The sequence below is a fragment of the Borostomias antarcticus genome (assembly GCF_949987555.1).
Source record: "Borostomias antarcticus genome assembly, chromosome: 6".
NCBI classification, from domain to species: domain Eukaryota; kingdom Metazoa; phylum Chordata; class Actinopteri; order Stomiiformes; family Stomiidae; genus Borostomias; species Borostomias antarcticus.
This window is the reverse complement of record NC_140239.1, coordinates 30,049,449-30,073,477: the sequence shown is the minus strand read 5'-3', so window position 1 is coordinate 30,073,477 and position 24,029 is coordinate 30,049,449. Positions and strand designations below refer to the sequence as shown.

The following is a 24,029-nucleotide window of genomic DNA, read 5'->3' as shown; positions in this document are numbered from 1 at the left end:
TTAGAGGCTCAAATGAACGTACGTATTGGAAGTTGTTTTCTCCCTTCTTGGTCCAGCCGATGCGGTAGAGGGCCACATCAGGGGCGCCGTGTTCCCAGGTAGCCCGGAACGAGGTCTGGGTCACCTCCGAGAAACTCAGGTTCTTGGGAGCCGGAACAACATCTGTTCACATGGACGGAGATGCAGACAAAGAGAGGGAGAGAGAAAAAGAGAGAGGGAGAAAGAGAGAGAGGGAGAGAAAGGGAAGGAGGGATGATTATCAGGAAGTCCAGAGAGATGAGCCAAATCCATGTCGTCAGAGGAAGGCTGCTGACCATCTTCACCATCCAACTGCCAACAAGCTATCTGTGTGAGAGTGTGTGTTGAAAACAAGTTACACAAGCCATCTGGGATTAATGTGATTAATTGGGACCCATGCAGTGGAAAATAACACACAGACACACACACACACACACACACACACCCTCAGGGATAAAAGCCCTTATGTTTGGGCTTTGTCCAGGAGGGAATGTGAGGACGAGATGGTTGCCAAGAGTCTGACCTACTACATTATCTGTCAGTCTGACCTAGTACACTGTCTCAGAGAATGGCGAGGTTCAGTCTAGTGAATGAATGTCCGTATACCTGTGATGGCCTGTCCAAGCATGGGGTTTCCAGCCCCCTCGTCGTAGATTGGGGTGACAGCGACGTCGTACTCGGTCTGAGAGATGAGGCCGGGGAGGTACAGGCTTGTAATGTCGCCGTTCACTTCAACCTGCGAGGTAAGAAATGCTAATAACATTAATCCATTTGATTTAGAAAGTGCCTTTTTTCAGACTCAAAGTCACTGCATAAAAAAAGGAAAGTTGCTAAATGCAATTTGAATAATATGTGAATACAAAGAATGCGTTGTGGTATTTTTTGCTCAGCTTTTACAAAGTGCCATGGTGTTGAAGTTCAATTTTGCATATGATGACTAAACCTTTCAGTGGAAAATGCCTCAAAAATTGAATTTCTTTTTTCATTCCTAAAAGTCGTCACATTTCCTGAGGAAAGCCATTTGTCCGGAAAATTGCACTAAGAAAAGACTTGCACAAATCATCGGTACATTTGTAATTCCAGAGAACGTTAGACCGTAGGAAAAAGTTACACAGCTTCCAGCAAAAAAATAAAGAAATGTCTCTTTCAGGTTAGTTTCCACTTCGACTTCAAGAGAAAAGGAGGCGCAGGAAATGTCTCGAAAAGCAAAGTGGAGGGAAAAACCTCCGCCCTGAAGAGCTTTGAACATAAATCCATAGCAGGTTCTTCTTATCCACGAGAGGAGTGGTGCTGATGTATGCACTGTAGGTTGAGGCCTGTCTCACCCGTCAATTTGTTCTACAGCCTTCTAGCGGTGTCTACCGAAGCACCTTCAGATGTATACCTCTTTCGCGGCCTTTGGCCCTCACTTCAATGTGAGAAAGAGATGAAGGTGGAGGGACACTGTGATTCATCTGCAGCTTGCTGGCCTTAGCTGCCAGAAACCTTCATCCCCCATAACTTAAGCCCTAGACTCCGTGCTGTAGATCCTTGACTATGATGGCCGCTATAACTCACCTGGAGTTGTCTCCGGTGCATTTGAAACTGGCCAGAGTAAATTCAAGTAGCTACAGAGAGGAGGACCGGTTGTTGTGAGTTGTGTTTTTGTGCGATACAGTAAGCGTTACTGTACCTCTTTGGCCTCTCCTTCGTCCGGCTTGTAGGTGATCATGTACTTGCGGACGTTCCCTGGGGAGGCGTCCCATTTGAGCTTCATGGAGCTGTGGTCGACGTCGCTGATCTTCAGCTTACCCGCTGGTGGCATGGGCACTGAGGGAGGAAGTGACGCCGAGAGGGACGCACCGGAGGGAGACATGAGAGGTTGAAAGCAGGAAGTGAATGAGAGAGAAAAGTGAGTGAGTCTTGAGAATAACCTGCATCGCGGAGCGAAACATGGGTTAGCGTGGCGCTAACGCTAGCATAGCATTATGTAACGGGGAACGAGAAAGGAAGTCGGACCAAAGAAGAAGAAGAAAACAAGGATGTACGTACAGGTGACCCCCTGGTCCATGAGAGGGTTGCTGACGGCCTCGCCATGCAGGGCGAACAGGGAGAGGGAGTACGCGGTGTTGGGGACCAGCTGCTGCAGCTGGACATCGGTCACATCGCCCCCCACTCGCATCTACAACGCAAGGGAGGGAGGGAGAGAGAGAGAGGAGAGAGAGAGAGCAGGAGATGGTGAGGTGAAAAGGAAGACAGGGGAGCGATGGAGAAAGCCAGGAGGAGCCGGCCAGACACCAAGGAGGGATTAACTCAACGAGACAGGACTTGTCAGGACGTTCCTTGTGAACACCTGGTTCCCAATTCGCTACGTCTCTTATAGGATATCTGCCTCCGCTCTGACTTCATCTTTAAAGCCTTTATACAGTAAGTCTGGCCAGCGTGACGGAAGCATACAGCTCAAAAAATACAGCATCTGTTCAGATTCTGTTTGGTTAATATCATCTCAATGACTTCATGGGTGAAATAACCTGTGCAGGGCCAGAATGAGCTAATCCTTCCCATTACCCTTTGTGTCCAAGGGGTCTGTTTTTTGTAGACTGTGCCTGAACACCACTGTAAAAGTCCACTTCCTGTGCTCTGTGCAGCCATCATCGCATAACCATCTGGAATGAGTAAGGCACCACTAGCAAACGGCCTTGGCTAGCCTACCTTATAAACTGGATATGGAAATGCTGAGCATGCACAAGGAGGTCCTATCTAACCCATTCCATGAGAGTGTGTGTGTGTGTGTGTGTGTGTGTGTGTGTGTGTGTGTGTGTGTGTGTGTGTGCGTATGTGTGTGTGTGTGTGTGTACATACATGCTTGTGTATGTGTGTCTGTGTGTGTGTATGTGTATGTATGTGTGTGTGTATGTGTGTCTCTGTGTCTGTGTGTATGTGTGTCTCTCTGTGTGTGTGTCTCTGTATGTGTGTCTCTGTGTGTGTGTGTGTCTCTGTGTGTGTGTCTCTGTGTGTGTGTCTCTGTGTGTGTGTCTCTGTGTGTGTGTCTCTGCGTGTGTGTCTCTGTGTGTGTGTGTGTGTGTGTGTGTGCTAACCCACTCCAGCACGTTCCCCTCACCTCCATCTCCACGGTGGGCACGGTGGCATTGAGAGCGCTGTAGAGCAGCATGTACCCCGTGGCGCCGGGCGCTCGCTCCCACCGCACCCTGAAGGTCGTCATGGTTTCATCGTACACGGTCAGGCTCCTCACCGCCGCCAGAGGCACTGAGGAGGGACACCGGGAAGGAAACACACCGTCACCGTCACCGCCCAGCTGGACAAGCCCGAGCAACGTTCACACTGCCTCAAAAGAGAGGAGTTCCCTTGTTTATGTAAACGACACAAATCTACGGGGCAAGATCACGCCGTCGCTGATGAGGTGTTACTCCTCTCTATTCTGGGTGTTAGGTTGGTGTTTTTAACTCAACTCAAACTTTATTTATAAAGCATGTTTCAAACGACTAAAATCGACAAAAGTACTGTACAGGTAAGTGAAAAATAAATTACAACAAAGACACAACCATACACGCAAACACAACAATACCCACAAATACAACAATACACACATTAGCCTGGAAGTCATGCTCAAATAGAATTGAAGGCCAGGGAGAAAACGTGGGTCTTCAATAAAGATTTAAAAACATTGAAGGTCTGGGAGGATCTGATGTGGAGGAGCAGGCTGTTCCAGAGCCCAGGGGCAGCTGCCGCAAAGGCTCGGTCACCTCTGGCCTTTAGCCTAGTCTTGGGCATGTCCAGTAGTAGCTGGTCAGGCGACCTTATGGCTCTGGTTGTGGCGATGCAAGTTCAGCCAGGTAGAGGGGAGCCAGACCAGGCTCGAACGGACGCCGTTCTCTACTCTGCACCAGCAAAATACTGTAGGTCCCTAAAATACTGTAGGTCCACCACCCAACAGGACGTCCACCACCCAACCACAGAACACCCAGCTGTGTTTACGGCTCCGTCACACTGGCTGATTACAAGTGGCGGTCAGACAGGAGCATGACGACCCAACTCACTGTTAGTTCAGAGCCACAATAAATGGGAACTGCAGTGATCTAACAGTACTGCAGGCGTGGAAGTAATCTTTATGACGGTGAGAAATATCTGACGACATTACCATATAAAATCGAACTGACACTTATAAGAAAGGAATAAAGTCCACTATAAAGGACAAATGAGCAATGAAAGCACTCAGTGTTGTGTGCTTAACGTGTAACCGTGTTAAATTATGTCAGTTTTCTTAAGAGATTGTTAAAGAGGCCAAGAATGAGAGAACGATGGTTACTCTCAACATAATTAAGACCTTTCGGCAGACTGTTCTTTTTCCAGCTTGTTCGCCACAGGATGATAGAACAAATATATTCGACTCTACGGGGACAACATTTTGTTGAACACTTTACTGCCAGTAATCAAGATACACAGTGTACTGTACCAAATATAACAAGACTCAAAGAAAAACCAGTAAACAAGTTCCACCCAAGTGTTTCAATCGGGATAATGAGCATGGCGTGCTGAGGAAGTTGTTGATTTCAGAAGTGTATCGGAACGAGTAACACTGTTCACAGGGGCGATGCCAACCACCTCCAAATTGCTTTTAATCTTCAAAAAGACACTGGTTTGTCCAGACTCCATCTTCCTCCTGTGCACAACTGCCCTGCTATACCATGAATCGTCTTCCGTCCAAATAAGGTCGATCATTGGTCAGAATCTGGACAACCTGGACAACTTCCATCCAAATAAGGTCATTGGTCAGAGCCTGGACAACTTCCATCCAAATAAGGTCATTGGTCAGAACCTGGAGAACAACGTTCAAGGGTGTGATTTCAAGGTTTAGTTTGGCTATCTGGGACGAGGGCGGGGCTGTGTGGTCCAGGGGAGGGGGGGGGGGGGGTACGGAGGAAGAGGGAGACCGGACAGAGGCGGCAGCGGTCAGACTTACGGGTGGTTTCGGTGCCCTTCAGCGGGTCACTGCTGTCCTCCCCGGACATGGAGAACACGTTGACATCGTACTCGGTCAGGGGGCTCAGCTTGACCAGGACCGCGGTGTTCTCCTCCCCACCGACCATCATCTGTGGGGGGGGGGGGAAGGGGGCAGGGTTATTTTGCAGGGAAACACCTAAACGCCTCCACATCCCCGACAGGAAGTTGATTACAAATAGAGACAGACCCTTAAGTCACCCCATGTAGTCTGTATATACTTAAGCGTTCCTAATCCATGGGAATCCGACACTTTAATTACAGTAGGTCAAAATCTACAGTAACGTTCCAGCTAACATGGCACACATAAAAGAACACTCTGAAGCACTTTCCTCTCAATTTCAAGGTGCAATCCCAAAGAGCAGAGAGCATATCAGTGGGAAAAAAAAGTGAACTCTGGTTTATTTTGTGTGAATAGGCCCTTTGTATTCCAATGCAAACAATTGAAATGAGGGTAATGGATCAATGACCAGGACCCTGGTCCCAGAGGGAGGGGTTGTTTGAGACCAAACCTTGCAGGCCCTAGCGTGAGGCCTAGTGGAAACTCCAACGCCGTGCTTTAGTCGCTCTCTCGGGCGGGCCTGACTATAAACATGCAGAGACTGACAAGGGGGCCAATGAAAGTACAAGGGATGGAAAAGATCCACTCTGCAGGTTTCTGCATACATGAGTGACGGGAGGTTAAGTCTAAAGTAAATGACTGCAGGTCAGCGCCAGATCTGCACAAACCAGCGCCAGTGTGAGCTACACTCTGTCGGACTGAATCACGCCCACATAGAACAGACCGGCAATAGCTGCTTGGTGGATTTCAGCAAACGTTTGACCACAGATATGCCTATACACATGATAACTGCGAAGAGTTAAGACGAGAGAGAGAGAGAGAGAGAGAGAGAGAGAGAGAGAGAGAGAAGCTGCATATAGGGAAGCTCCAACAAAAGAGCCTGGATAGACAGACTGGAGGAGACGAATGCCAAAGCGACCATCCCCTAGCAAAGATGAGCCACCGAGGTCAGAGAAAGAATTCAGTTTTATTATTTTATTTCTTTATTTTTTAATAAAGAAAAGCCAGCTCTGTTCCATATCTAAACCAGGTGTGAGAGCTGATGATCTTCAAATGCACCAACATAGAGAAGATATGAGAGAAGAGGAAAGGAGAGAAGAGGAAAGGGAGAGAAAAGAGGAGAGGAGAGAAACTAACCTGTTCTGTCGGACCTCCGGTGGCGGTCATGTACTCAAGTCGATACTTTTCCACTGGAGCGTCAGGTGGCGTCCAGGTGGCGCGGAACGAGTGATGGGTCACCTCAGAGGTCACCAGGTTAGTGGGTGGTTCTGGGCCTCCTGGGGGAGGGGCAGAGGGAATGCGAGCTGACATGTCAAGTATTTCACACGCTGGATTCCCTGACCACAAATCTGTTACATTAAGTTGCTCCGGTGGGCTTTTTACCTGGTGTACTGTATGTGTCATTATGTTGAAAGAGCTTATTTTGAAACTTGTGGCCTTGCTGTGTAGTAAATCACTTTTGTGCTTCCTCTTAATATGATTTAAAAACTAGCAACAGTTTCGAGACGATTTGAAATGAAATGAAAAAGTCTGCAGGTTCTGGAATGGGTTTTTCTGGAATGGGTTTTTCTATTCATTGGCTCACTGGTCGACCAGCTCAGTGGCCTTGTGGTTAGAGTGTCCGCCCTGGGATTGGGAGGTTGGGGGTTCAATCCCCGGCTGAGTCATATCAAAGATTATTAAAAAATGGCGTCCTGCTTGGCACTCAGCATCAAGGGTTGGATTGGGGTTAAGTCCCTGCGACATACTAGCGTCATGTCCAGGGGGTGTACTTGTACATCAAGCTGCCTCCTGCTAAGGAATCAGGCTCCGGTCCTATGGGCCACTAGGCTCGAGAACCTACTTGCTGTGGAGTAAATTGCTTTTGTACTTTGAGTTTTTTTCTGTCTCAAGTGCCCTGGCTATTCTCAGCACAAGAACATATACATGCCTTAGTTGGTCATGGTCAGGTGTCTGGAGGAGATCAAGTGCACATCCATAAGAAGCTCACTGCCCACTGATGTATAAGGTCATAGTTGGAGAGAACTCCTGCCATTGGACTGAAACTATGTATAGGTACAGATCACCGACTATACAGGTGGGACAAATTCAATACAATATTGTCTTCTTCTTCATGTGTGTTTCAATGTTTCTCTCCCCCGCAGGCTCGAGGCAGAGGGGCTATCCTTTTACCACCCCGAGCCTGGGTGAGGTTGTCTGATCAGGGAACACTGACTGCCAAACTGTTTCTCTGTAACTGTCCTGTATATTTGTATGCTGTTGTACTAAATAAAGGTTGAATCTGATCTACAATTCCATTCCGGCAAACTACTTTCCTCTTCGGCCATTGATTCTTCAATACCATCGATAATCATCATATATCATACTTCCTCTTAAAATGATTTAAAAACTGTGAGCTTCTTATAACCTTTAAGGTTATAAAACTTTTAAGATGCTCAGGCAAAATAGCGACAGTTTTGAGACAATATCTGCAGGTTTTGGAAAGGGTTTTCTTTTCATTGGCTCGCCGGTCAACCCATGCTGATGTTATTGGCGTCCCATACCTCCTGCACTAATCTGTTTGTGCAACTGATGGGGGAATAAAGTGTACAGTTTGTCCCGGGTTAAAGATGAAATGAGTATTTAATGTCTGCTCCCTTCCACCCCAAGCTGCCATGTTGCTTCTGGCACCTTGAAAACATCTCTAGAACTTAATACATCAACCTGACACAGTGGTGCACTTGCTGCTAGGTATCTGGCTTAGAAGTGTATGTTAAATCTGTCTCAGCAGGGTGTGTCACATTGGGCGCGTTAAGTAGCTGAGCGCTTGCATTATAATGCTCAATGTGAGCGCTGAGCGATTTTCAAAACCACTTAACGTTCTGCTCCAACTGAGCGCTGAGTTGCTAGGAGACGAGAACTTTTCACCTGTTGTCAATCATGTGTACGAGCATCCTTTCGGCATCCAACCTTGTTTTTTTTTGGCTCAGGTGATGATGATGACTATAACGTGGTTTGGCTCAGACTGATCGTAGTTCAAAACTGCTCACTTGTGCTCTGAGCAGATCAGTCTGAGCGTAACTGAGCAACCCGTTAAGTGAATTCTGATCACTGAGCGCAACTGAGCTGCTCAGCTACTTAACGTGCCCAGTGTCACAAGTCCAGGTCTCCCTCAGAGATAGTGACAGAGAGCGAGGGAATAGATGACATCGAAACAGGGACGACAACCCTCACACATCTGGCATGACACTCATGCCTTCGGCCTAATATCTCAAATCATCTCACACTAAATATTAGCAGTCAGTCTGAGGTAAAATGTGTGTGTGTGTGTGAATGCAAAATATCCCGTCTACCAGTTGGTTAAAGCTGATGATAACATTTTTTTTTTTACCTCCACCCTTCACACTGTTGCAGAGGTTGAGGGTGAGGTCATCGACGATATCCAGCAGGAAGGAGAAGTCGTTGACGTTGTACATGTGAACGGTATCCGGGTCGGAGGCGATGGACCTCAGCTCGTTCTCGTCGGCGTTCTTCACGCCGATGGCGTACAGCTCGATGTTCTTGTCCTTCAGCAGCTGGGAGTTGGTGATGATCTCGTCCTGGGACTTGCCGTCAGTGATGAGCACGCCGATCTTGCGCGAGTCTGGACGCATCCCGACGTTGGTCTGGAAGTTGTTCTGGAGGATGTAGTTCAGGGCCATACCTTCGAGGGGAGACGAGCTCAAAGTGAGATATTCCATAACACATGCCGATTCGTCCCTTTGAATCCAAAAGCACACAGCAAGTAGCAGCAGGAAAACAAATAAACATTCTGTGACAATGAGAGAAATAGGAATTATATTAAATTCTTCAATTCTATTGATGAACCAGATAAAGAACACTGAACCTTAAAATGACCCATGCGACTTCTGGCAGAGATATAAATATTCTCCAAACTGTTGTGCAGTGACTATTCTCTTCTATTTCAAAATTCTTGTGTGATGCCATGTGCCCGTGGGACTTTTTGGGCAACAATGTCACCTGTCATGGTGTTCCCCCCTTTGTAGGGTAGGTTGGCCACAGCATTCAGCAGTGATTCCCGGGTGGGGTGGGCATTCAGGTGCCACTCTGTCTTGGGATCCCCGCTGTACTGGGCAAGACCTGGAGAGAACACATACCATCGTGAGCTCACATCCCATACCTCCATCATGCAAGGCAATTCCTCAGAACATAACAGCTATCAGAGTGTGATATATCACATGGAAATGGCGGAAATCATGTTATGGCGGGTGCACATCAAAACAGGAATGGGTTACCGATCTGGACTCTGTCGACGCCGATGTCGAAGACGCCCACCATGCGAGCGATGAAGGAACGGATGGTTTTGAAGTTCAGACGGCCGATACTCCAGGAGCCGTCCACCAGCAGGATCATGTCGGCCCTGGCGGTGGTCTTACACTGCTTAGCTGTGAGAATGGAAGAGAGGACGATAAGGGGGAGCCTGACACCCTGGACACCCCCCCGGATGTGTCCACTTGGTACAGTCTGTGCAGTGTGGGAGATGAGAGAAAGTGCATGAAAAGGGGAGAAATAGGGGTGCCAAAGAAAACGCCAGTTTGACTACAATGAAGGCAGGACGCAAGAGAGAACTGCCAGTACCACAGCAACCCAAATGATACACGTCACTTTTCTAATACATAATATCAAATAAACCTTTTGGGATCTGACACGACAGCAGCAATCAATCAATCATCGACAGGCGTTTTTATCTATCCGAGATAAATTATAATCACAACCCCCCACGGGGGACTTCTTTTTGTCTTCTTTGTTCCCCTTCCATCTTCCTTCCATCTTGTCGTATTTCCAAAAGCTTCACAGTGCCCGGGGCGTTCCTGAGGCTGTCGTCGGGGGTTTGTCCACCTGAACCACAGGAGCAAGCCTCCTGACAGGAGATATACGACGGGCTCCTCTGCCAGAGTTATTGCACATTCCTGCAGCGCTCCATACTTGCGCCCCCCCCCCTTCTCCGACACCTGCAGGGGTGAGAGGGGCAGCTTGTTCGCCCCCACCGGACACTGAACTATGAAATCTGCCACTGTGTCTGCAATTGAAAACAGGTTAGAGGACAATTGATTTACCCACTTTATTGTGAGACGGAGAAACAGATGTGACAGTGAAGGAGCAATGAAATGTATCAGAGAACGCTGTGTTCAGACATATACCCTCCTGATAAGGAAAGCTCCCATAAGGTCAATGTTAACTCCCCAAGACATTCCATCAACAGAACCAGATGTCATACAACAAGCCTAACGAAACACAGATGACACTGACATATTGGCATCATCATCGCATCTGGGCACGAGGAAGCATCTAAGCAAATTAATATCTGCCCTGGGGTACACAAGCTGTGTTACTACATGAGCGTGAGCAATACCATAATTGCTTTAAACTAAGTAACACAGCAACCGACATTGAGGATCTGATATAATATTGTACGAAGGAGGCTCTGGTCGCTCAACGCATCAGCCAACAGTTGTAGCAGCCGCTGTGAGTGTCCGGCGGCTCGCGGCGTCGGACGGAGGAGTCCGGGCCGGTGTCAGTAGAACGTGAGCGCGTGACTGCCCCCTTTCTGCCCGGTGGGCAGAGTGATGCCGCGCCTGCTCCCCATTAGGGCAGGAATATCTGCCCAGGGTCGGCCGCACTCTGGGGCCTCATATGAGAAGCACAACATTTTCCTAGCTTCGCACGGCCCAGCGGTAGGCCGCTGCTGCTCGCGCTCCGGGTTGTAAAACATCTCTAATTGCTCACAGAGAGGCTAGTTTTTTTTCCATGAGGGGCTTTTTTTTTTGCTATGTAAAGTAGGAAATGACTCCTTTGGAATTTCAAAAAAGCATATGTGTCAAAAATATGGCTGAGCTGAATGGAAGACTAATGAGGAGCATTTGTTCGCGGCAACACAATTAGGGCTGTCTTGATGTGGTGTACATAATCTTAGGCTGGCTATAGAAGAAACGAGACCGATGGTTAGCAACATTCCCAAAAGCCAAAAGTGTCAATCATACATTACACAAGTGACAAACTTATCAACAAATGCTTGCAAATGGGTGCCTCGATTTACATGATGTGATATGAGTGAGAAAAGAAGCTTAAAAGTCATCAGTACCCATCATCAAAGGCTTGGTCAGTTGGTGTGTAATTCTAACGCGTCTGTAATTCTGTACCTATCTCATACAGTATCAAACGTCTCTCTACGCCTACAGTACCGGGCCTGGGCTAAGGTTGGACCAAGGTATGCCTGTGGTTCTGTCTGTGTGTGCTGCGTGGCAGAGCAAGGTTCTGGTGTAGGCAGGTTTTACCGGTAGGGTCCATCTGCGGTGCCTCGGGATCCTCGACCAGCGTCGTCTTCTCCTCTCCGGCCAGTGGCATACTGTGGCCGCCGTCAAACACGCCAAACACCGCCACTGAATATTTGGTTCCAGCCCTGGTGGAAAGATGAGATTAAATGAACTGTAATAATACTGTATAATCCCATAGATTAGGGATGAACATTTCTCATCTCACCTGAGCTCCTCCAAGACCACTGTATTGTCGTAGGGGCCAACAAGCAGCTCTCCCAGGTCTATGTCGTTGCCGCTGGGGTGGAAGGTGACTTTGTAGCCACGCACTTGTCCGGGCGCTGGGTCCCATGACACCCTAAAACTGGTCTTGGAGGGCTCGGAGGTCTGTAGGTTCCTGGGCGCTTTGTAGGGTGACACTAAAGAGGGACATACAGAGGGACAATATCAATACTAACTCATAGTGAAGACATATTACTTCAATATAACTTGGCCATGCTGGTGAATTTGAGTTGACATCAGCTATAACAGACAGATTCAGGTCAGTTTCTCATTAGTCCATTAAACAGTACAATGTCTAAAACCCAGTGTTTTATAGCCCAGTGTCATGCCATCATACAGCTCATGTTAGTAAAATGTGTGTTGTTGTGCCTGTGTGTGTGCGTGCACAAGCGCGTGTGTGTGTGCGTGAGGTTGAGAGTGTGTGTGTGCGTGCACGCGTTTGTGTGTGTAAGGTTGAGTGTGTGTGTGTGTGTGTGTGGTGCACAAGTGCGCAATAGAGTGTTTGTTCTGGGTGTCCCGTTTCCAAAATGTCCCAGCATCCTCTGCTGTCTCTCATGGAGTTGAATCATGGACCAACGTACGTGTGGTTCCTACTCCTTGCCTTGCTTTTCCTTCTCCACGCTTGTAGAGGGGGTGCACCGTGATGTCATAGGAGGTCATGGGCTGCAGGCGCCTCAGGACGGCGGAGGTGGATGTCCCGGGAACCTTCATGACCAGCTCCTTCCCCCCGGCGGAGGGCACGTACCTCACCCGGTAGCTGACCACTTTACCGGGCGCCCGCTGCCACGTCACCTTCATGCTTCTCTCCGTCTCGTCAGACACCGCCAGGGTCTTGGCGGCAGCGGACGCTGAGGAGAGAGAGGAGGAGAGTACGGATGAAACCACATTCCGAGATGTTGAAAGGACGTGCGTCTGCTCAACTTTCCCCTTCGCCGCGGTGAGCTCCGCAGACCGTGTAATGAGGTTTATTTATTCCTCCGTAGTTGCACGCGAGTCTCAGCCAATTAATCCATCTGAGCGGTTCATGATCCCAGGAAACGTTTCAGACCGCTTCAATTCGCAGGGAGGATTTATCTTTTTTTTTTACTGATGGAAAAAAAACATGGCATCCAACTTCTCAATGTGTTGATTGACCTGAGTGGACCCGCGCTGTTACCGGAGATCCATTCGTTCCGCTGCGCAGACCTAACGAGGTAAGCTCGGATACGAGAGAGGTGAGGTCCCCTGAGATGTCTCAAGGTTGTTTTCTGTTTGAAATGCTACACGCTTCACTTCCCTGCCAGAGTCAATAAATGTAGTGGTTTTCCATATATCTTTGTATCTATTGAAACCGGTGAAGAAATTGCCTGTTTGGGAAAACATTTCCATCAATGTGATTTCCCATGTGTGCGCATGCCGAGATAGAGAACGTGTGGTCGTTCGTAGCCTGTGGGTCCCGGTTCTGCCCCCATGCATCAGAAAACAGCGTGCGTTTCCCACTCCGCTGCACACGTGCATCGTTTTAAAAAGCCGTCCCCCTCAGAGAAAGTAACGTTATCTCAGAACACGCAACGCATCAAAACTGTCATCTCCGTTTTACACTGCAGCCCAAGGCTCAGAAGAAAAGAAAACAAACAATTTTAAGTATAGCTTTCAAGTGAAATACCAAAGACCCATTCAAAGCATGACAATGGTGACCACATGGGCTGAGATGTTTTTCTGAGTATTAAATTTTCTTTTTTTCATTAATTATTTTGGTAGGGACAAACAACAAAACAATAGGCTATATCACCCAGCCAGTTCCCCATCTGCCTTTCTGTTGAAAATCAAGTTTATGAAGTTCAAATAAAGTTTATCACTCATGAATCTCATCAATCATCTCGACTTGACCTCTAAAGCCTAGCCCCAGCTCTGGACCATAGATACGTGAGGGGTGTCAGTCTTGTGTTTTTGGTAGGACAAATAAAGTTTGATTTGATTTGGGCGGACCTCAGGGGGCGAAGCCGCTGCCCAGGAAACAAACAGACAAAGAGGAGGCAGCTGTACCGTCAGTGGTCTCCTGTCCGGTGAGCGGGTTGCCGTCTCCGCGGCCGTAGGAGGCCACCACAGACAGCTGGTAGAGGGTCTCTGGGGTCAGGCCCTCCAGAACGGTGTCGGTCACGCCCCCGGGAACGGCCTTCTCCCCGGACTCCTCGGAGAACACGGACTTCCAGCGGATCCTGTACATCTTCACGTTCCCCAGCGCGGCCGACCAGGACGCGGCGAAGCTGGTGTCGGTCACGTTGCTGGTGACGAGGTCTTTGGGAGAGCCCAGCTCTGAAGAAAACATGGGAATGATAAAGTGTGTGTTAAGAGTTTGTGTTAAAGGACACAGTGGATTATTGAAAGGGATCTGTGAAGGAGCCAACATACAGCAGATGGACGCACAGGGACAATTTTGTAGATGATAAATATATTATAGGCTACTCATAGATGAAATATATTGACGTTAACGTTGAAATATCCCACACCCAGGCAGCAGCCGAGAGGCCATTTGTATGGGAGTGTGTTGCTGGCTTGAATATTTAAAATGGAAACTATCAAGAATTGGTCCAGAGGACAGCATAGCTGAAAGGCTCGTCACAGTCATAAAGTCTACAGCAAACGGAGACACACATCTGCACCCAGATCCACCATCATGGAAGGAACGCACAGTAAACGTGCTCAGAGGCCTCAGATCTTCACTAATGAACGCTGATACCTGGAGAGCTGCTTCCCATGGAATTCCGCTCCTTCATTAGAGAGATACCGTATCGTATATCTAGGATTACATAAACGTCTCTCTCCGGACCTGTGACATATAAGATGACGTATAGGAGAATCCCAATAAAGCTCGTCTAAACATCTGCTCCACACACACTGGGAGGGGGTGGGGTGGGGGGGGCAGACAGGAGCAGGGCTTGGGAGAGAGCGTGGTCATATTAGGTGACCTCAATCCTGTCCTAACTGATGAGACAGACTCCTTGGGACTCAGTTTGCCAAAACATAGATTTCTTTCATTAAACAAAGCCAGATCCATTTTCCATTCTTCACGCATAGGCTATGGATCACATGGCTGTACAGCAGAGTCATGGAGAGCCTCCAATACTGAGCCAGCAGGCCAGGGGCCTGAATACGTTCAATATTTGTGAATTGCAGATATTTAACTGCTATCATATTCTAACACTTTATCTTTGAAGAGGTGAAAATGCACTGGGAGGGTAGGAAAGAGTGAGTTCCATCTTTGTTTCACCACACATGACGAATATCTGTCCATGAGGTCCAGTTAAATAATGCGAATAGGAGAGTTGCCATTAGATCCAGAATATTTATGTTTGAGCCAATTGATACATTGCTATTGGAATGAGATTCTGGTATAGATTTCAATGATTACATAGGAGCCCCTTTATACATCCCTCTAGTGCTAAAACGTTGGATAATCATCAAAATCTCGGTTGGGTTCAGTGGGTGGGTGGATTCATGTTTCTAGAATAGCCTAAAAGCCAAAGCATTTAGGTTAGGCTACTAACCAAGCAAACAGATAAACACCAAAACACAGACTTCTTGTCAACCCAACATCTAAACATGTAGGCCTAGACCTCTTCATATAGACAAACCACCTTATGGACATAGGCTACTGTCGGCCTACCATATGAGGAAAAACGGTACGATGAAAACATATGTGTTTGATTTTATAGATCAACAAACTGTCTCTAATTTCAGGGCAAGTCTTTCCAGAAGCAGCGCCAAAATAATCCATCAAGCATAATATTCCTCTGAGGGACCCCGTCGATTCCTGGCTAAATATCTCACTTCCTTAATTTTACTGCACATGTGCTCGGCTCTGTCCGCAAGCGGCGGCGGCTGCTCTTCACCGCAGCGCAGCGGTCGCCATTAACTGGGACCTCTCCACTTCCACATTTTATCTCTTCGAGGAGCTCTGCTTGTCATGGCTGGGAGAGAGTCCGGGGGCTTTCGGAATCAAATAACAGGCCGCAGGCTGCTCGCATGGAACCTGGCAGCCGGCGGGAGCTGTCTGAAACCCGCTCACCCCGTTTTTCCACAACCCATCACAAGGCGAAGCCGAACAAAACCACAGTAAATTCAACACCCTCTTCTGGTCTTTAACACGTTCCCTCACCCCGTTACTTGCCGTGCCTCTCTATTACTCTTTCTTTCCTCACCCAAACCCTGACTCTCTCTCTCTCTCTTGCTAGCGTTCTTTCTCTAGCTTTCGCTAGATATCATATTAGATAAGCAGTCAAGTGGTGTTTGTTGCAACGTAACGTTTCACCTCACACTTTAGCCTCCGGGGAGTGACAGGGTTTGATTTTATCCAGGCTTTTGGAATTCCAAATAGCCTTGAGCTTCTGAGCGCATTGCTACGTCCAGCACTGGAGATCAAACTATATCCAAAGAAGAAATCTGACATGCATTTGCTCCAGACCTGTGCCAAGAGCCCAGCGCCTCAGCTGTATGTTTGAAGTTGAGTCTAGTTTCTGCTCCGGACCTGGCTGGTCCGACGAAGGGAGAAGTGCAGATGGTGGAAAGAGGGGCGCGTCGTTCCGCCCGCTGGGTCCTCCTACTAATGACATCCCCGGGGTCGGGAGTAAAAGTTACGGCGATACACTCTGACAAAATGCCTGATAGGAGGAAGAGGGAGGCAGCCCACCCCGGGATAGAGAAGTCTCAGCTCCACAACTCCCAGACCGAGGAGCCCTTAGCTCCCCCTCATTGTGAGTGATTCAATTCACACGCGTGGTTTGTTTCCTTTTTTCATATCTCTCCTTCCTGCTGACATGGTGTCACCCCCGTGTTCCAGAGCAAAGAGAAGAACCGGTGCTAACTAGCGCCTATTAAACTGGACACAGCTTTGAAGTGTTTGGACAGGGAATGCTTTCCATATGCTATTCTCTTTAAAGGTCATTATCTCATCACGTTTCCTCTTTCTTTCCCATTGGTGCAATTACTTTGTCCACCTCTGCAGTGTTAAGTGATTCAATGGGGGGGTGGAGGGGGGTAATAAAAAAAATGCTTATTCAATTAATCACCTCTATATGAGAGCTGAAGGGAACATGAACTCAGGTCAGGAGTGTATCTCAACTCTGTCATCTCCCTCTGTCTGGGAATCAAGCCAGACTGGTGGGTTTTGCTGGCCAGACTAGATTGAGGATAGGTCGCCAGCAGAGGCAGGAGTGAGCAGGGCACCTGTCCAGGACCCTTCAAAGGCCAGACGGATCATCAAAACACTGGCTCTAGGCCAATGTAATTATAAATACCCAATTAGCTTACTGAGTAAAAAAAAAGAAAAAGGCTTCTAGACTGTTCAGAAAAATGTGTGAAATTCTGTACTAGCTATCCCACGTATTCATTAATTATTTTGAGATTCTATACCAACCTACTGTGTTACTCAACTGTTTGCACTCCAAGCATTAAATTGGGAGACATTCCAAGTCCCCGAATCCAGGAAGAAGACAAACTGTTTGGGTTTTCCCTCGTGGCTGGCTCCCAGCTTCCCAGAGGGCCCCGGGTACAAAGTGTTCAGTGTGTGTTGGCTTGGCGCGGTGAGTGAAACCAGAGCACGTTGCATTGCGGGACGCTGTGTCAGCGAGCGGCAGCGCGTAGGAGACTCTCGGTCTCCGGGGGGAGTTGACCGAGACCCCCCCACCCCCACCCCAGACGGCCTTCGTGACAGGCCCAGGCAATGCTCTGCGACCCAGGTCTGGTCACGCCAACCCCACCAGTCCAGGGCTGGACCGACATGCATCACGGTCCCAGCGGACGGGTGGTACTGGGTAATGTCAAGCATATTTGGAACGATTTTTCCAGTGAAATCAGCTAAAGAAGAGGCTTGAGGCTATGGTATTCTCAAGAGAAAACCCCTCCCCTGCCAACTGCCTGATCAACCATACAAAAAGGCAACTGATGCTTGAAGCCTGCACCGTATTCTGGCTTATCAAATCAGTCCCGAAAACTTTTGTGACCAGTGCTGCATCCGGATCATCACCTGCCAGAACTCTGCGGTGGAAAGTGCCCCTTAGCACAGACGACTGCGGAAAAGACTATTAAATTCCAGGCAAGCCCTCACAAGGTAGAGGGGGGGAAAAACGAATGAGTCAATATTCCTCCTCTCCTTCGCGTTCCCAGCCCTCCCTGCCCCACCACTCAACTCGTCTGCATTCCTGACCCAGCCTTGCCCAGTCTTGCTTCTCCTCACCTCCACCTCTCTGTATGGTAGAGTCATTTGACCAATACGGCCTGTGTGCGTGTGTGGGGGGGAGGGGGGGGGATCCATTCTGATCAAAGTATCATGGGAACAGACTCCACTGCCTGCTCACTTAACGGACCCGATGACAGACGAGCCCTCCTGGGTTTTGGTTCATTAGTTGATTCGGTAGCCGTGTTATTGTGGTGTGTGTGCCCGCGGGGCAGATAGCTTGACCACCCGCCAAAACACAATCACGAAACATGATCTGGGCTAGACCTCCAGAGGGTTAGAGCGGTCCGCTAAGGCAGCCAATAGGAGTACCAGATGGCCTGGCTCTCTGTGTTTATTATTCCTGTCCAGTTGAGGGTTCCAGCTTTTGAAGCCACCTTGGTCGGTTTCTGAAAGATGGGTGACTCGTAACGTGGCTCTCCAACGAAATGACCGCTATGATTACACAAGAGTGACCTGTTTGCCATGTTTGTTTGAAGTGCAGGCCATTCATCTGATCACAGGCATGACGTTCCTTCTAAGACCGTGTGTGTGTGTGTGTGGATGATGGTTGATATCTCACCCTCCAGCGTGGTTCCTAGTCCTTCCAAGGGGTCTCCAAGGCCAGAGGAGTAGCGCGCGCTGACCGTCAGCTCGTACTCGGTGTCCGGCTCGAGGTTCTTCAGGAGGACGGCGGCGTTCTCCCCCTTCACCGACACCTCTTTCCTCTCGCCTCCCGCCAGCGGGCGGAAGGCCACGCGGTACTGCTGCACGCGGCCCGGCGCCGGCATCCAGGACAGCCTCATGGTGGACACGGTCTCGTCGAAGACGCGCAGGTCCCTCGGAGAACCCCGAGCTACGAGAGGTGAGGAGGACAGATCTGATCGTTAATGGTGGGGGGGGGGGGCATTTTTTAGACCAAATTGTAAGCAAAATGTAGCCCCTTTTTGACACCACTGTGTTGATATATGGTTTTGTTTTACATTCTAAAAGATTTAATATATCTTCCTTTTGCACATAATAGCATAAACCTTTTATTACAAACAGCATTGTAAGCCATATTAGGGGAAACATAATTCATCTAAGAGGCAGCTGAATGATTGATGGCACAAGCAGCTATGTTCTACTCTTTTAACAACTCAGGGAACAAACAGCTGCTTCATTTAAAGGAGCTGGAACGTCCGCGAACACTTTCTGCTCCGAGCGCAGATAATGACGGGGAAGAATGCCGTTGCCTTGGTGAGTAGGAGTGACTTGTTTATTTCTGTCAGCCTCCCTGCGCTTTGTCTCTAGGGCGGTAAACTCCGTCTCATTACAGGGTAATATTTCATCACCTATTCCATCACGCATACATACACACACACAGGGCTAACAGACTCTGGTATGTATCGAAAAATCCCCCCACTGAGACCAGCCCTGAGCGATGTCGTCTGCTGACTTCCTTCCAAATTATAATGACAGTAGATGGAGTGAAATATTAGAACATTAAAGCTGAAATAACAAACAATCTCGGGCGACAGAAAGCAGATGCTTTCCCAGTTCCCCCCCTGAAGGCTTAAGGAAGCAACGGTCACCTTCTTTGGTGGTGCCATCGACTTGCATGTCTCCTCCGTTGCCAGATTGGTACTCTGGAGTCACCGTCACCCGGTAGGTGGTCAGGGGTTGGAGCTCTTGCAGCACTATAGTGGTCTCATCGCCAACGGTGGCCGTCTCTAGCCTGGCGCCGTCGCCCCTGACCGGTACGTAGGACAGCCGGTACCGGACCACCGCCCCCGGAGCCGCCATCCACGACACCCGGAAAGTATTCGTGGTCTCTTCGGACACCTTCAGGTTGCGTACCGGTCCCTGTTCTATAAGAAATACCGTAGAGTTAGTAGCCACCTTGATTAGAACCCTCAATATACTTTGGCTTTGAATGTTTTTGAAATATGGAGTAAGTGGCTATGTTGATTACATTTGACTTGGAATGTTTTATTCTTAAAAACCAAATGGGAACACTCACCCTCAAGTGTGGTCTCGAATCCTGTCAGAGGGAAGCTGTCCGCTTTCTCGTACTGGGCGGTGACATTGACCTCGTACTGGGTGACGGGCGTGAGATGGGGGATGACGGTGCTGAGAGTGTCCCCGGGCACGGACATGGACACAAAGTCCCCGCTGGCGTCTACGGCTGGCCTGAACTGGAGCAAGTAGGACTCGACGTTGCTGGCGTCTGTGGCCCAGCTGGCTCGGAAGCTCCTGGACGTCACCTCAGAGAAGGTCAGATCCTTCGGCGGGAGAAGGCCTGGAGGGGGAACCGAAGATGCAGGAACGTTAAAACCTCACGTTCTCCTCATAGAAGGAAGGGAACTCAACAATCACTATCATCACAATAAGCCTCACAATCAATATAATCTGAGCAATATTTCATATTGACAGGATCCTGTGTATGGTTTACTGTGTTGACTGAAACTCTTTGTTTTCAGATTATTATTACGTAAAGGTTATGTCACCCGTAATCAAACTTTCAGTGCGTTACACAACAACACTGGCAGAGCTGAAAACCTTTCGGCCATGTAATACTGAGTGACTGAGATTTGTTGGCATTGGGTTTCCACATGCGAGTCCTTTCTCTGTCCCCGAGAGAGCCAGAGGTTTAACATGTGGGTAACACATTGTTGCAGAAAAGAAAAAGCTACACCTCGGAAGAACACTTTGGAAAATGGTATTGTGACACAGATAATTGCAAGCATGTGTTAACGTACCCCTGTGTGGGATTCTTTGCTCAGGACATACTGTACAGCGTGAAGGCCAGCGGAATCTCACTCTGGTGCACACATAAGTAATAAATATTTCACCAATCTAATGCTTCTAGTGCAAAAGTTTAAATTTCAAAAGTACTCTCTCAAGGCAGGTAATAAGGAGGGTCTTTGTTTTCCAGACACTCTGCAATTGTTATTTTTTTTTTTTTTTTTTTTTTTTTTTTACAATTTACATTAATCTTTGTGCCACTTCTTCCACATTTCATAGCTGAGGGACATGAAAAGGACCCAGAAATATTGTATATTAAAAGTGTGAATGTGACTTTAGGGAGATACGGACCTCTCTTCTTGATGTTGTGAACCTCCTGCTCGATCCTCAGGCATATGGCCTGGGTCAGCTCCTTGGAGATCCTCTCGAAGGCGTCGAAGTCCTCCACCGTGTACACGTGCGTCTCCACCGGGGTGTTGGCGATGGCCTCCAGCTCCGAGCGCACGGCGTCCTTCACGCCCACGGCGAAGACCTCCACGTCCGAGTTCCTCAGCCTGGCAGCGGGGTCCTTGAAGGCGTCCGAAGACTTCCCGTCGGTGATGAGGATGGTGACGCGGGGCACATTGGGCCGCGACCCTCGGTGGCTCAGAAACACCTTCTCCCGGACGTAGGTCATGGCCCGGCCCGTGTTGGTGGAGCCCCCGCGGTAAGGGAAAGTCCTCACGGCTTTGACCACTGCGCTCAGGTCATGGTGGGTGTTCAGGTAAAACTCCGGGTGGGGGTCCCTGCTGTACTGGACCAAGCTGATCTGGACCTTGTCTGGACCAATGTCAAAGGAGTTGACCAGAACCTCAAGGAAACCTCTGACCTTGGCGAAGTTGGATAGTCCTATACTGTACGAGCCGTCAACTAAAAGGACAACATCCGCCTGCACGTCCACTCCAAGAGAACATTCTAGAAGAGGGCATAAAAACGGCAGTCAAGTAATTGCAAAATCAGATCCTAGAGCATGGCTGACATGGAAGTTTAAAGCCATTGCATACTCACCCACTGAAATCTTGACTACCTCGGTCTTATCCATGGCCATGATAGGCTCACTGGGAGTCAGGCCCTTAAGAGCGAACAGGCTGATCTGGTACTCTGTGTCTGGAGACAGGTCTCTAACCGTTACTGAGGTCTGGCTGGGGCCTACATAAAGCTCCTGGCGTTTTCTGCCGGACATCATTGGGATCAGCTGCAGCTTGTATCCAGATACATCTCCATAGGAAGCATCCCATGTGACCTTCATCGACTTGGAGGCCACTTCCAGGACTTGAAGGTTAGAGGCTGGTTCAACAACTGGCAAAATGACATCAAAGAAATATGAGAAAATCACACCTGGCATACAATAGCTGGATTGACATGTCCATAAGTATCTCTTCAAGACATTTGAGGCAAAACAAATAAAGTTCCCAAGTCATAATAGATATTTTACCTTCCTCTCCGCTGACTAGCGAGTTGAGCTGGTCGTCAGCACCTGAACACACATGGGTGATCAGCTCCTTCTGGATGTTCTGGATCATGTCAAAGTCGGGCACATCATAGACGTGAGTCTGGTAAGGGGTCGACGCCATTAGCTTCAGCTCCTCTTCATCTGCTCCCTTTACCCCTAAAATGGACAAAGATCAAAAAAGTGGTGTAAAATGGTATACGAACCCTTGGGAGGAATGGGGAAGTGTTACATATAACCATAGTAATTCTGATCTTCTACTCATTTATAGTTAAGAGGCAACACCGATAAATCCAAAAGAGTCCTTGTAAAGTCAATGGAGGTACAAGAAAATGAGTCAGAATTAACTGATGCATTCTTCCTCAGGTTTAAGAGCTACCGTAGGCTATAAATACTGACTAAAACAAGTCATCTAATCAACTTTATAGCTATCAAGCTGAATTCCCTGTAGTAGCTAATCTGATTTTCTATGACTAAAGAACTAAAGGTCTTGTTACTCCCCTTATCAAACTACTGTATTACTCAAGTTGTATCTCACTTTGCAGTCCATCATTGAATTGGGAGACATTGCCAATTCTCCAGGAAGTTTTACTCCCCTTTGATAAGAAAGTATGAAAATATGAATGAAACCCATTTAATATCATTTAAACTGGTGGGTTTCACAATCCTTTTTCTTGCCATGGTAGAGCAGCATAGACCGAGAGAGGCCCAGAAAACATGTCAAGGCTGTGAGATGTTTGAGGAGGAGGAACCTGCACCCGCTTACCTAAGACGAAGATCTCCACTCCCATGTTCCTCAGCTTCTTGGCGTAGCTCTCCACAGGGTCCTGAGACTTCCCATCTGTGATAATCATGGCCACTTTGGGGAAGCCTTTCCTGGCTCCATTAGCCTCGGTGAAAGTGTTCTTCAAGAGGTAGTCCATAGCATCGCCTGCAGACACAGTGTATGACATGCAGATGAATCGCATCTTTAATTTGAGTCACTTATCTAAACCAAACTCATCATAACCGACGTCAAAGAGATCCGACTTAGAGTTGGGTGGATGTACCTGTCATTGTGTTGCCGCCCTTGTAAGGCAGGTCTTTGATGGCTCGGAGGACATCTCCCCGGGTGAGGTGCTGGTTGAGGTTGAACTCCGTCCGGGTGTCGGTGCTGTACTGGACCACGCCCACCCGCGTCTTGTCCTCGCCGATCGCAAAGGCGCCGGCCATCGCTGCGATGAAGCTGCGGATGTACTGGAAGTTCTCCCTCCCGACACTCCAAGAGCCGTCGACCAGGAAGACCAGATCGGCAATGGTGCTGACGGAGCATTCTGGGAAGGAAGAGAGCGAGGGAGGGAAGGAGGGAGAGACGAACAGAGAGAAGTGAGGAAGGGAGAAAAAAAAGGTACATACTGTACAGCAGGCCTACCTACAGTGGAAAACTGGGAGAGGCAAATAGTTTGACCTGAAGACATTTCTAACGAGAAGCATTTCCTGTATCCTTACAAGTCCCAGAAGCCACATCATTTGAGCAAAGACAACAACGTACAGTACAGTGTGCTGACAGGAACATTTCCAGTGAACAGCGCAAGGAGCCTCCAGAGAGAAACTGTGGTCCAGCGTTTTTTCCCTCCCTTTGCAATATGCATAGCATTACTGTATGATGACTCCCTCAACACTCTTATTCTGCACACAGATTATGGAGAATCAATTCATATTTCTATGTTGGCAAATGCATGCTGAGATTATTATTGGCTGCTAGAGCCCTGATGTCTAAAGAATGCAGTACAGAAATGTTGCTGCCTTTCCATTTGACAATGTTATTCCAACTGCTATTATCGACAGAAACTATACCAGCAGAATAATCCAAAATATAATCTTATAGATAAGATTCACTAAAGGGAAGCTGTTTGTGTGTGTGTGTGTGTGGGGCGGGTCTAGTCATAAAGGAATCAGATGATCATGACCATAGTTAAAGAATAGGCA

The 24,029-nt window shown here is 48.3% G+C and overlaps 1 protein-coding gene across 1 annotated transcript in view; it reads right to left on the bottom strand.

The window, feature by feature from the left end:
* Nucleotides 1–24,029, bottom strand: part of LOC311310778 (collagen alpha-1(XII) chain-like) — a gene marked incomplete at its 5' end in the record, with an annotated part of 86,634 nt that overhangs the window by 58,112 nt on the left and 4,493 nt on the right. The window contains 22 exons of the mRNA XM_084440328.1: nucleotides 23–162; nucleotides 625–754; nucleotides 1,691–1,827; nucleotides 2,050–2,179; nucleotides 3,119–3,264; nucleotides 4,979–5,108; nucleotides 6,215–6,354; nucleotides 8,448–8,759; nucleotides 9,077–9,196; nucleotides 9,352–9,501; nucleotides 11,392–11,516; nucleotides 11,597–11,789; nucleotides 12,234–12,500; nucleotides 13,678–13,947; nucleotides 18,429–18,701; nucleotides 19,420–19,695; nucleotides 19,848–20,126; nucleotides 20,924–21,526; nucleotides 21,620–21,910; nucleotides 22,047–22,220; nucleotides 22,828–22,992; nucleotides 23,111–23,374. Of these exons, the coding sequence (XP_084296454.1) occupies nucleotides 23–162; nucleotides 625–754; nucleotides 1,691–1,827; nucleotides 2,050–2,179; nucleotides 3,119–3,264; nucleotides 4,979–5,108; nucleotides 6,215–6,354; nucleotides 8,448–8,759; nucleotides 9,077–9,196; nucleotides 9,352–9,501; nucleotides 11,392–11,516; nucleotides 11,597–11,789; nucleotides 12,234–12,500; nucleotides 13,678–13,947; nucleotides 18,429–18,701; nucleotides 19,420–19,695; nucleotides 19,848–20,126; nucleotides 20,924–21,526; nucleotides 21,620–21,910; nucleotides 22,047–22,220; nucleotides 22,828–22,992; nucleotides 23,111–23,374 (4,715 nt within the window). The remainder of the gene's footprint in view (nucleotides 1–22; nucleotides 163–624; nucleotides 755–1,690; nucleotides 1,828–2,049; nucleotides 2,180–3,118; nucleotides 3,265–4,978; nucleotides 5,109–6,214; nucleotides 6,355–8,447; nucleotides 8,760–9,076; nucleotides 9,197–9,351; nucleotides 9,502–11,391; nucleotides 11,517–11,596; nucleotides 11,790–12,233; nucleotides 12,501–13,677; nucleotides 13,948–18,428; nucleotides 18,702–19,419; nucleotides 19,696–19,847; nucleotides 20,127–20,923; nucleotides 21,527–21,619; nucleotides 21,911–22,046; nucleotides 22,221–22,827; nucleotides 22,993–23,110; nucleotides 23,375–24,029) is intronic.